Source organism: Seriola aureovittata, chromosome 10 (genome assembly GCF_021018895.1).
Source record: "Seriola aureovittata isolate HTS-2021-v1 ecotype China chromosome 10, ASM2101889v1, whole genome shotgun sequence".
NCBI lineage: Eukaryota > Metazoa > Chordata > Actinopteri > Carangiformes > Carangidae > Seriola > Seriola aureovittata.
This window is the reverse complement of record NC_079373.1, coordinates 13,516,392-13,528,312: the sequence shown is the minus strand read 5'-3', so window position 1 is coordinate 13,528,312 and position 11,921 is coordinate 13,516,392. Positions and strand designations below refer to the sequence as shown.

Sequence of the window (11,921 nt, the reverse complement as noted above, 5' to 3'; positions counted from 1 at the left end):
ACTAACATGACTATAAAGACTTCTTAATATTTGTTGCTGTAATCTCTGTAAATATCCTTAGTATTTAATTGCTGTTCAAAACAACAGGACCAAAGTTCATACTGGCTCTCAGAATCGGTTCTGTAAGGCAATGTCTAAACATGACCTTGCCATTTTTGGCAGTGGAGTCAAATAAAGACCGGGACTGAAGCTATTGGTAGTCAGATCTTGAGTATAGTGTGCAGCATATACATAGAAAATGTGAAAACAAGATCTCATTAAACAGAAAGACTCCAGCCAATTATGAGAATCTAAAAGGACAAGTGAGTCATAATTGTTTTCACACATAAAGGTATAGTGCATTTCAAATTGGACTATTATAATTGCAAATGCTGAAATAAATGAATTTAGTCAGTAGTCCTGGTTTTCCCTCTGACTCATTAAAGAAGTGTCCACTGTGGTTTGGAGATTTGCATGTTAGATACTTGAAAAGACAGACTGTATTGCAAAGAATCATCCCCAGCTGGATTATTTAACACACAATTTGTGAACCCCTTTTTTGCAGTAGATAATTCTCAGAGTAGTCTATTGGTATTCCCCAATTAATATTCAAGTTTATTCAGTCACATCAAAATCTCAGAGGGGAACACTGAGGAAAATTTACCTGCGAGGTATTTAACTACAAAAGTACACAATCTGTGTATCTGACAATATTTTCAAGCTGAAGAGGCTATTTTAAAGCTTTATTATTAATTTTTTTTTTTATAACTGTCCTCATTGTCTTTGTTATTTCTTTGTTGATTGTGGTTATCTGGTCTAAATAATGGTATTCAGATCACAACGTTCATTTGCAGTATATGTAACTGATTGATGAAGCTACAATGTGTGGTGGTATTTTTCAGTGAATAGTTGACTAGATCACTCCGTCCTCTCCTTCAGTGCCTCAGGTGCTATGGCGGACATAATTAACCCCACATGTGACCTCACAGATTTATCTGCTTCCATGAGCTGAGTCACAATGATCCTTGTCCAAATCAGTGTTACGAAAAAATCTCATCTGTAGCTTCAGCTTATTTAAGAATGATGCATGTGAGATGCATGATGCTAAAATGCTGTTATACCTGTGTATTACTTCAGCATATACATCATGATTTCTGCATGGATCTGGACACAGTTAATTACTATTTATGAAATATAGTACACTACAGTGTGTCATGCTCCTCAACACTGGAGATTCATGCTTAGAGGACAAGGCCATAGTGTTTTTGTTTTACAAACAAAGTCATGGTCAAGTTATGCTCAGATGATAAAGTGGCTCTTTGCTTTTGCAGATAGAGTGCTTGAATGGTTGGAGTTTTCACAGATACACAGCCTTAGTATCAGCAATGCAAGTACTTCCCATAGGAATCGTTCAGAAAGAACTGAAACTACTGACAAATCTCTCTTCCTCAGAAATTCAGAGACCAAATCTTTTCACATTGGGCCAACAATGTATAGAGAGACCTGCTATTGGGCTTTTGGCTGGTTACAAAGCATATCAGCTCAGCACACACTCATCTTTCCTTTATATTTTTTTGGTGTGGATCGACTTTATGTTTCTGTAGTTTGTGTGTAAAGCTTGGACCCAAGGGAAAGCTCCTCAGGTCATTTAAAAAAGACCTCTTAGCTGTTCTACAGTCGAGGTTGGAACTGGAGCCAATACCTAGGTGTCACTGTGTCCATGTAACACTGTAGACACTAGCTGCTATATCTAATTCTGTAGTATAAAATTAGAGAGAGTGCAAGGAAGTGCCAATATCAAACATATAGCCACATTCACCAGTTTTAAGGAACACATGGTGTCCACAATTGCAATGTCCACCCTCATGGACTCATGGATTTTAAGGCACGTTCCTGGTAAGTCCATGATGGCTTAGTGCTGTCCCACTGTCAAACCATCAAGTGTGTGACAGCTCTCTAGCAGACATTTCGCACCCTTTATGCACACTTTCCGTAAGTAAGCATTTCTGCAGAATTTGCTTGAGGTTCATAACTTTGTGACATTTATCATGTCGTTTCTGTGGTTACCAGGGGACGCCTGGAAGCATTAAAAAAAAAGTTAACATTACAAGAAAAAATAAGTTTGCATGTGAGTATAAATACAGCCACAGCCTGGACTGTGTGTAGTTATTTGTCCTTTGATGGCATGATGATAAATTCCAAATATTCACTCATCAGCTCTTAGCCAACATTACTAATTTGTTTACAAACAGGAAGCGAAAGGAGGAAATAAAAATGTAAAATCAAAAGTCCCAAACGCACAATTGTACATAACATGTTTGGCATTGTCACATTTACCAGGTGATATCAGTTAAGCCTGTGGGGGTATATTTGTCAAGATCTGCCCCTTTATGACTCTCTGTGTACACTCTTGATAATGATTTCCTGTTACTTACTTTGTGTGTCTCATGATGGTTTCAATTCCTGTCTTTAATTTCTTTTCTCACATTTGTGATTGTCTGCCACTCTTATGTGTTTCACCTATGTTCAATTATACCTGCCTCCCTTAGTTTCTGTGCTCCCAGTTGCCTTTGACAGTTTGTCTGCTGTGACTTCCAGGTGGCTCCTGTATGCCTCAGGTCTGTTCCCCTTGTGTTTTCTAGCTATTCTGTTAGTTTTCCTTTCTATGTTCCAGAGTTTTGCCCGTTTGTTTTGGACACTGGATTCTTCTCTGCCCTGGATAATTGCACTAGATTAGTTTAGCTAACCTGTTTCGCTCTGCTTAGTTTTGTTCTTCAGTTTTGATCCCCGACCTTGACATCCAGTAAGCTTTTGTGTTTTAGGCCTATTACTTGAATACATCCTTGAACTGCAACTTCTGATTTGTTGTCTGTGTTTGGGTCCTGAAAACGTTAAGCCTGGCAATATTAAATCATAAGTTGATAATATTTTAAAGCAAGCCCAATTAAATTGTTTTAAGATGTTAATTGTTCCTACTTTTCCATAGTTAAACCCCTCATGAACCATTTTATAATGTCCTGAACCAAAAGAAAATTCTATAATCAGGCAAGGAAATTAACTTATAAGTACAATGATTTTTGTAATTAGCTTTTTCATTTATTTTCATGAACTTTTCTGTGCATTGTAAAATCGGTAATTTTAGCTTTAGAACATGTGTTTGTTTTATTTTATTTTTTACTCAAATAATGTGTGGATATGTGGAAAATGATTATGCCATTGTGGAATTTCACTCAAATTACATTATCATTATCATATAGACCCCCATAGGCTTCCATATTGACTTTTTTTATGATATATTGCACTTTGGGAAGAATCAGTAGAATATCTTGAGAAAGGTTTCTAATAAAGAAATGAAGGAAATCTCTTTGGAGAATAGTGAATTGAATAATGACTGATTGTTGGGGTGTATTCATGTTGCAACAGCTAAATGTCACATGAGGAATATTGGGGTCAAGTAAGAAGCATGTTCTCAATGCAAGACTGAATGCGTTTCAATTGGAGAATCACACAAAAAATGAAATGGCACAGTTCTCTTTGGAGGAACTGGATGAAAATATAATGGTAGTCTAGCCATAAACAATACTGACCACCCACTCGCTAATCAATTGCATTGAGAGTTGAGTGATTCAGAGGAAAAGCAAAAAGCTCGTCACGTAACCTTCACTGCGAAAATTCTATTTTAAATGAGAGATGAACATAAAATCACTTTAATGAGTTGTGCATGGCCACATTACTGAATCAACAAACAATAAGAAGGCTTTTGGCAGGGCAACTATGAGAGTGAGTGTACAGAGATGCAGTAAATATTGATTGTTTGGTGAAACTTTACAGAAGAGTCATTTTTCCCACCTGCCCACCAAATGAGTCATCAGTGGATTATACAAATTAACTTTTAAAAAAATGTAATAGTCCATGACAACTGGTTGTGTAAGTCTTTTGTGAGAAAAAATTATATAATTTATGCAGGTCCAAACCCAATCATCGGCTTTGTTCAGTTACAAAGCTGTGACATCTTTTATTGCAGTGCTTTGATTGCAGTGCTACAGTGTCTGTATTGAGTTCAAGACTAATGAGACAGACTGCACTGAAATCTACTGGAAAGGTTTTTGAAAAGTGAGTGTTAACCCTCAAGCATTTATTGAACATGGTTTCTTAATTTCATTTCAATAACATAACCCAAATGGCTTTTTTCGAAATTCAAAAATTTTGCACTGCATCCTTAGTAAGGAAAACAGGTACTTTTAGATTTTTTTTGTTTTTTGTCTTCAGATAAAAGGACAAAACCCACTATTTCTATAGTTGCTCATGATCAGGAAATGTTTTATTTTATTTTGCTGATTAAATATTTCGGATTTTTTTTGCCACTGAGCAACAATGTGCATTCAGGAAGAAGCTTTCGTGTCATGTCTGGGAAATCCCATATTTTTTATGAATATAAACTTTACACATATGCACTTAACCTCTTGTTCACTTTGTTTTTCGTCATATTTTTAGTTTTGATGTCCAAGTCTTTTGTGGACTTTTTGCAAAGTTGACAGTTGACGTACTATAAGCCCAAGCGACCACTCTGAAAGTCTTCTCATCTCCTACTAACCTTTTCAACAGGAAGTGGGAAGTGATTTCACCCACAGAAATACTGTCAGAATTACATTAAATGTATAAATGAGCTGCCTATGTCATCTGGTTTTGAGTTCATTTTAATTGTGGATTGCAAATGTATCGACTGGCTGACAGCTTTAGGATATCATCCAAAGACATACTCTGAACTTTGCTTCAAATAAGTTATACATTTATTCTGTAAAAATGAAAATTATAATTGAAGATATATTGTGTATGAGAAAAAAATGCTCATCAAAAGGGTTTTCATGCATAATAAATTCTTTCAAGGTCACTTTTTCTACCCCACCACTGCCATGGCTTCTATGGAAATTAGTCCAGTTGATACTACAACACAGAGTGACCTTATCTACAAAGAGCCTAGAGGATTTGGAAACACTACATTTGAGCCTGACTTTCAAACATTCATAATACTGGAATCAATATGTGAATTTTTGGACGGACAGCATTTGACAAGTTGGATGTTAACAAACTCCTGATAGAGGAAACAATATATTAGCAGCCCAAAATATTTCTCAATAACATCAAATCATAAACACTTCAACAAAAAACTCCTTCACAAATCCACACAATGACAGCTTTCACATGTCCTCCCACTTCTTAATATAATGAAAGTGTCACATTACATGTAGTAGAATGACAGGCATTGAAGCTCTGTTTGATCTGAGCTGCAATTTGATGAGGTTGGCCAAGTTGGTACCACTTATCAAGTTCACACCAAATTAAGAAAAGAATGATTGCATCTTCCACTGTAGGCTACGTACCTGTTTATTGTCAGGAGCAGCCTTTGCATTTCTTGAGAATGAGATAATTTTGCAATTTCAGTGATTTAGAACACAATACACTGCGTATTAGCTATAAGCAGATTCAGTGAAATACACTGTTATGAAACTTCAAAACCCCACTCTAATCAAACCCTGTTTGCATGTTAGGTCCGTTGTAGCCTTAGTGAGTACACTCATGTTATAGTCGAATGTTTTTTTTCCATCCAGATGGTTAGAGGTGTTGTTCAGTGTTGTGGAAACACTTTCATATTAGTGTTAGCCTAAGTGTCATTGAATAATCCTGAGGGGTTTTCAAGAATCATATATTTATTTTCTCAGAAAAGGGAAATAATTTTGTACTTTTTACTCCACTATTTTTTTACTCCACCACCTGACACCTACAGATTAAGATTACAAACAACAGCTATTATTAATTACCAATGCAAAATATACTGATTATTAATCAATCCATCATTTATAATGTCAAGATATCAAAACTCTTTGTGTATGAAGTCCAGTATACATCCATGACATTCTTTATTCTACTCTACACTAACTCGTAAATGCAAGCAAAAGTAAACACATTCATGGGTTTTTTTTAATTCATTGTTTTACTTTACATCTGACCAACTGTCTAACAACTGTCACATCGCCCCCTGTCGTTTAAACGTAGGTGTCTCAGCTTTTCAGCACATAACGCTTACTAAACGTGAATTCTTCTACAGACATCCCAAGACTTACTGCAAAAAGAAATCAGTAAATACATCTACTGTGACTTTATGCTTCTGTGGAAATCAATAATGTACAGTGTTGGTTTTGGTCTCAGATGTCTACTTATTTTGCTTAATTTTGTCTCTTAGTATTGTCAGAAGCGGGTGTTACGCCAGGTTACGCCCCACCCTTGGGTGGCCCTAAGGGACATACAACACTCCACCAGTGACCCAAATCAGACTCACAAGACACCTCTAAAACAACGAAGGCTTTATTTAACTTAAATATGCAAAACCAATAGGACACAAAGTCAGAAAAAAAAAAACGACAAGCAAAGAAAAAAAAAAAAAAAAAAACCCCGGCTGACAGGCAACAAGACCATTCCGTCCCAGGCCAGGTGCTTCTCTTAGAGTAGTAATCAGGAACATCCTGGGCGGAGCAACAGGGGAAACAGGACAGGGAAAGGACACAAACGCCAGGAACACAGGCTGCCGTAACAAGGGTATCTCCTCTTACTTAAAGTGTTTATGAATTTTTTATTTGAACTTTGTGTTTGAATTTTTTATTTGTGTAAAATAACTACGACTGTTAAAGTTGCCATGGTAACCAATAGTTGGGCACTGGTACGTCCATAAAACCCGTTCGGCTTGCGGTCCGTTTGCTAAACTTTCCGAGGTGAAACAAGTAAGTTTTGCTCAGCTGTCATTGATCAACTGAAACGGCTGGAAAATTAGCTTAATGCGAAAGTGGAAGAAGTTTCAAAATTCAGATTATCTGCTTCAGTTTTAATCGGTAACGCTACATGAACTACCATTACTAACGTTATTTAAACTGAGACAAGTAACTGACAACAGTGGCGACGTTAAGGTATCTCTTGTTCGGTCGTTTAACGAGGGTTCAACTCTGACCTCGCCTCGGCTAACTAGAACAAACTGTACATACTGTGCTTGTTCGGTTTAACCATGGACGCGGTTGTAAAATTCACAAGTCAAAGTCAAGGAAGAGACCGCATTTTAAGGTAAGTCAGAGTATTTGTGATATGAACTTAAATGTCGACAGTTAATTTTGCTAGTAGTAACATGAAGTTAGGTTACTAGGTCGGCGTGGAGCAAAGGCAGGGTGTGCTTGAGAGCTCGTCACTGAATATCAACTTTCCATTTCACCTTCTCTCCGTGTTTTTTCCTTATTTCAGAGCAACCCAATATGCGTGTGCACTGTCGATATATCTACTCCGAGACAACTCGGAAAGAAAGGACCTTGTGGCAAAACTTAAAAGTCTGGAAGCCAACATGAGTGCAGGACGAAAATGTGAGTATAACAGCAACTGTGAAGTGAAGGAGGAGGGGTCACTGAGTAGTTGGACAGCGTATTAAGTGGGATTTTGTAATCCCAGGGATCACAAAGTGGTTTTATTAGGTCCCCAACAAAATATAATAATAGAATAATTTAATAAAAAAAACTAAATAATTAAAATTTATTCCAATTGACAATATTCTACAAAGGCTATTATAGGCTTTCGCATGTACTGTGTTCTAAAGTTCTAAAATTAAATATTAGAAACCGGACTGTGCTTACTATAAAGATCCTTGGTATAAATCTTTTTTTGCCAAGTAGTATTTGCAGAGGAGCAGACACACTTCACAGTAATTTTTCTACCTTTTGCTTTCCATAAAGACATGATCCTCTGCCTCCAAGTCAACATCTCCTCTTTTAGTGTTCTGATACCTGCCTTGATTTATCACAGTTTTAAATAAAAAGAGAGGGAGTTTCTTAAATAACTCCTCACTGTTGGGCTGCACACAATCACCACCTTTTTAATTCCATTTATCCCTTGATTATTATTTTGATGAATTTTTAGCCTATTGAGTGTGAAAATGCCTCTTAGAATTTCCCAGAGCCCAAGGTAGTTTTGTGTTTAGAAATATATAAAATGGAGAAAAGCAGCAAGTCCTCACATTTGAGAAGATGGAACTAGCAAACTTTTTTTATGCTTGATAAATGACTTGAACAATTAATCAATCATGAACACTGGTTTTGATGAATTTCTTGTCAATTAACTTATCATTACACTGCTAGCTTTACATTTTTGCAACATGCAATTGCAGCTTGCTCTACTACTTGCTCTTCCTTGTTTTCTCTGTGGTTTCCCTACTGCTTGCAAATATTGTTCCAAGCCAGAATATTGATTCCTAATAATGTTAGTTTAGTTATCTTTCTACATGGTTACCATTAGTTTTAGAAACTCGCATATGGAGTGAAATGAATGAATATATAATAGCACTGTGGTCGGTCTGCAGCATAATAATCTGAATTCATTTATTTTCTTCTGAAGTGACTCAGCAGCTGTTACTTTGCCCTCAAAAACCCTGTCTCGCTGTTTCTCTATAAACACAATATCAGCTAGGATGAACTCTTGACTGACCACTCTTTAAGGCCAACAAGACAGAAGCTGAGTCACAGGAAACAACAAGTCGTTTGACTTTCTCTGCCCTCCATCAGGCTTAGTCTGTCAATAATTCAATCATCTTAACTGTTTTAAGAAAACATTTGAAAGCACCACTTTTGTTCAAGGCAACATAGTTAGATTAGTAAAAGAATAGAATAAAACAGAGCTTCTTCCAGACATTGTCAAAACCAAGCAATTGTTCATAAGTGCCACTGATCATTTGATGGTAAAACATATAAACCTTATCTACTATTTTAGTGTGGAATAATTACACACTACACAGCACTGGGTTTCCATGGGCATTAATATCAAGAAAAGGTTATACAATATTAACACTTGTATCCAAATATGATATCACAAATCAGGAAAAGTTGTGACATATAAGATAATGACATTAAGGAAAGATGTGTATTTTCAACTAAATCACATGCATAATGTGGTAAAAAAGTGACAAAAATTAGCAAAATGAGTTGGATGCATAACCTTCTAAACTATTACTGCTGTACCAGTGTGTACCCCAGGAAATTGTTTAGCAGAGCTGGTATGCCATCCAGATTCTACACATCCTGTATTTAGTTTAATTAGTCAGTGATGGCCTAAACGTTAGCCATGTTCATTAAATATAGGGCAGTGAATAGCACCTACTTCTTTTTTACTCAACATTAATATATATTTCATAAAAGTTTTGTTACTCTTGTAAAGCTGATGAAATCTCCATTCAATTTTTCATGGTTAGGGTTGTAAACTGTCTACATACTGACTTCCTCCAAAAACACTGACACACAGCTATTTTGCAAAGATCTATTGTGACAATGAATATACACGAGCTGATGTTACACAACACATTTTTGGCTCTTCTGTGTGTCCAATCACTTTACTGTTCTCTATAAAAGTGCATAACATTTATTTATACATTTTTTTTAAAGCTTTTTTTTGCCATCCATGTGTCTTTAACCCATGGGATTAGACAAAGTTAAAGGCTGTTGTGGCTAAATTGAAGTGTTGTAGCTTTTTCTTTTTCACCACTGAGTTGAGATTGACACTGTGTGGGTGATTGCACTGTGTGCTGAGACGTGGACCTGCAGCAACACTAATGACCCTGAGACTGGCCCAGACAGTTCATATATCGGTTTACTATACTCATATTCTGGAACTTTTTGAACTTTGACACATTATGGTTATTGTATGAATTTTAATTTTTCAGAGCCTGACTTGATGAGCTCCACATTATGGATAAGGCACAAGTCAGGCAAGAAAGACCTTGCCCCTCTTTATCTGTTCCATTAGAGCTGTATCAGGGCTTGGGCTGGGCCAAAGAGAACAGGCCTCTCTCTGTTGGTGCACCACTTAATTATCCCTTCACTGCATCAGAGCTGCAGCCACAGGGCTCTATTGCCTTTATGTCTGGCCTGCCTGTGGCTAAAAGAAACGGGCAGGTCTCACAATTTATAAATAGAGCTTCTAGGAGGAGGATTTACTTGTAGATAATACCATAACATGCTTTCTGAAATGTTCCGAAAGCAAAATATGCAAGGAAGAGCCTCAGCCAGAATTGGTACGATTGCAATATGTAAACACACTGAGTAACCATGACCTCCTGCAATAAGATGCTGTAGTTGAGTTTAAATCACTTAACTGCTGTCCGTAGCAGACTGCTCCTGTGAACTGTTGGCCTGACATTTCATATTAAATTGATTACTGCGCTAATACATTTTTCTCTTCCTCCTTTGTCAGTGTTCAGGCTGGGAAACACAGTAAATTCCATTGAGGCTGCTAAGCGAACCATGCAACTCTCTGACCGAGTGCTGTGCCTGTGCCTTACTGCGGCCAACTTCAACCGCGCCCTCTACTTTATCTGTGACAATCTACTTTGGGCCAGAGGTGTCGGTCTTATCCGCGATATCGACAAGGAACGTTGGAGCCTAAACGCCTCTCGCTGTTACTTCCTCTCGCTAGTTATGAATCTGACCAGAGACGTTTACCTGGTCCTCCAGTTAATGATGCAGAGAGCAAGAGATAAGCATTTTAGACAGAAAATGGATCAGCATCTCAGTGAGAGTCCTGAGCTGGCTGAATCTGTCATTCCTCAGCTGGATGCTTTGCTCTTTTTGCTTTTGGAGAGTCTAAAATCACACCCGGCTGTTGCTTTGGACACGGTGAAAAACATTTGTGATCTCTTCATTCCCTTAGACAGGTTGGGTATTTACCGGTCAAATGCAGGAGTGGTTGGATTTTGCGGCCTGATATCCTCACTGATTGGGATTGTAACCCTCACACAGCCCAAGTTGAGAATCAAACCATGATAAGGAAGGTGGAGATAAACCTTAATGACTAACTGCAGATCAGAAGGTTAATTATGGCAAGTGTTGAAAAGGATTTAGTGTCATTAAGCTGGAGCTGTAAAGGCGGACTGAGGTTAACCTGCTGCACAACGAGATTAGGCAACACACCACAGGCACATTTTGTAATATTTATGGTCAGCACCAAACTCATCCAGCAATAACTGAAGGGCTTACTAGTTTTTGATGGAAGTTTAAAACATTGGTTTCAAAGGGAGCAAATCAAGTTTATATAGTATCCTTGTTTATTTTTTATTTAAATTTTTAATTTAATTTTTTTTTTTTTTTTTAAAGAGCCAAGGCTTAACCTTTGTGCATTCCTCTCTTATTCAACTCTGCATTTCACACCAGCAATTTTGCAACTACTGTACTTGCGAAATAAGGGCTTCTTAATGATGCAAGCTTTTATATCTGCTTTTTGAATTTATCTTAAGGTGTCTTAAGGCATAAGTCTGGGTGGTGTCACTTTTAAGACCATTGTCTGTCTCTGCTCTGTATTTTGTGATAATATGCTGCTAAAAGTTTCACCCCTATCATTCTAGTGATGAATAAGCTGCTTCTCAGCCAAAAGTGCTTCTAGAGGGGATAAAGCAGCTAAGAGATTTAAGGGAGTTATCTCAGCTGTTTATTTATTTACTCTGCCATTCAAGACATAGCCTGGACTTTGGCTGTCAACAGATTATACTGTTTGTTAATTTAAAGAAAAGTATAAAGAAAATGAGTCCAAAAATATGAAAATGAAAATAGTGTTACTAATTGAAAAAATGTGTTTACAATTACATTCTTAATATATTGTGTAGGAATTGTATACATGTGTATGTATGTATTTTTAATCTTTGTTATGCAGACAAAACAAGTGTTCTGGGATTAACTAGAAAAACATAACCATAAAGTTGCAGTAGCATTTATTATCACATTTAACGGTGTCACCCACTTCAGATGACTAAATGTTTTCACTTTAATGTTGATTGAAAGGTTAATAAAACACTATATAATAAATATAACAATTAATTAAATTTGTGCTTTTTAAAAATTATTTATTTGTATTTCAATGATGTGAATAAT

At 36.7% G+C, this 11,921-nt stretch overlaps 1 protein-coding gene across 1 annotated transcript; it reads left to right on the top strand.

The window, feature by feature from the left end:
• Positions 1-6,695: 6,695 nt before the first annotated feature.
• Positions 6,696-11,872, top strand: pex11a (peroxisomal biogenesis factor 11 alpha). The gene is made up of 3 exons (XM_056387088.1): positions 6,696-7,089; positions 7,264-7,379; positions 10,252-11,872. Exons 1-3 carry the CDS (start codon positions 7,034-7,036, stop codon positions 10,818-10,820), a joined length of 741 nt encoding a protein of 246 aa, XP_056243063.1. The 5' UTR covers positions 6,696-7,033; the 3' UTR covers positions 10,821-11,872.
• Positions 11,873-11,921: the final 49 nt, after the last annotated feature.

Bases quoted from the DNA above. Each gene is read 5' to 3' on its own strand.
- pex11a (XM_056387088.1), top strand. From the start codon at position 7,034: ATGGACGCGGTTGTAAAATTCACAAGTCAAAGTCAAGGAAGAGACCGC. The intron at 7,090-7,263 runs GTAAGTCAGAGT...TCCTTATTTCAG, and splicing joins GGAAGAGACCGCATTTTAAG to AGCAACCCAATATGCGTGTG. The intron at 7,380-10,251 runs GTGAGTATAACA...CTCCTTTGTCAG, and splicing joins CATGAGTGCAGGACGAAAAT to TGTTCAGGCTGGGAAACACA.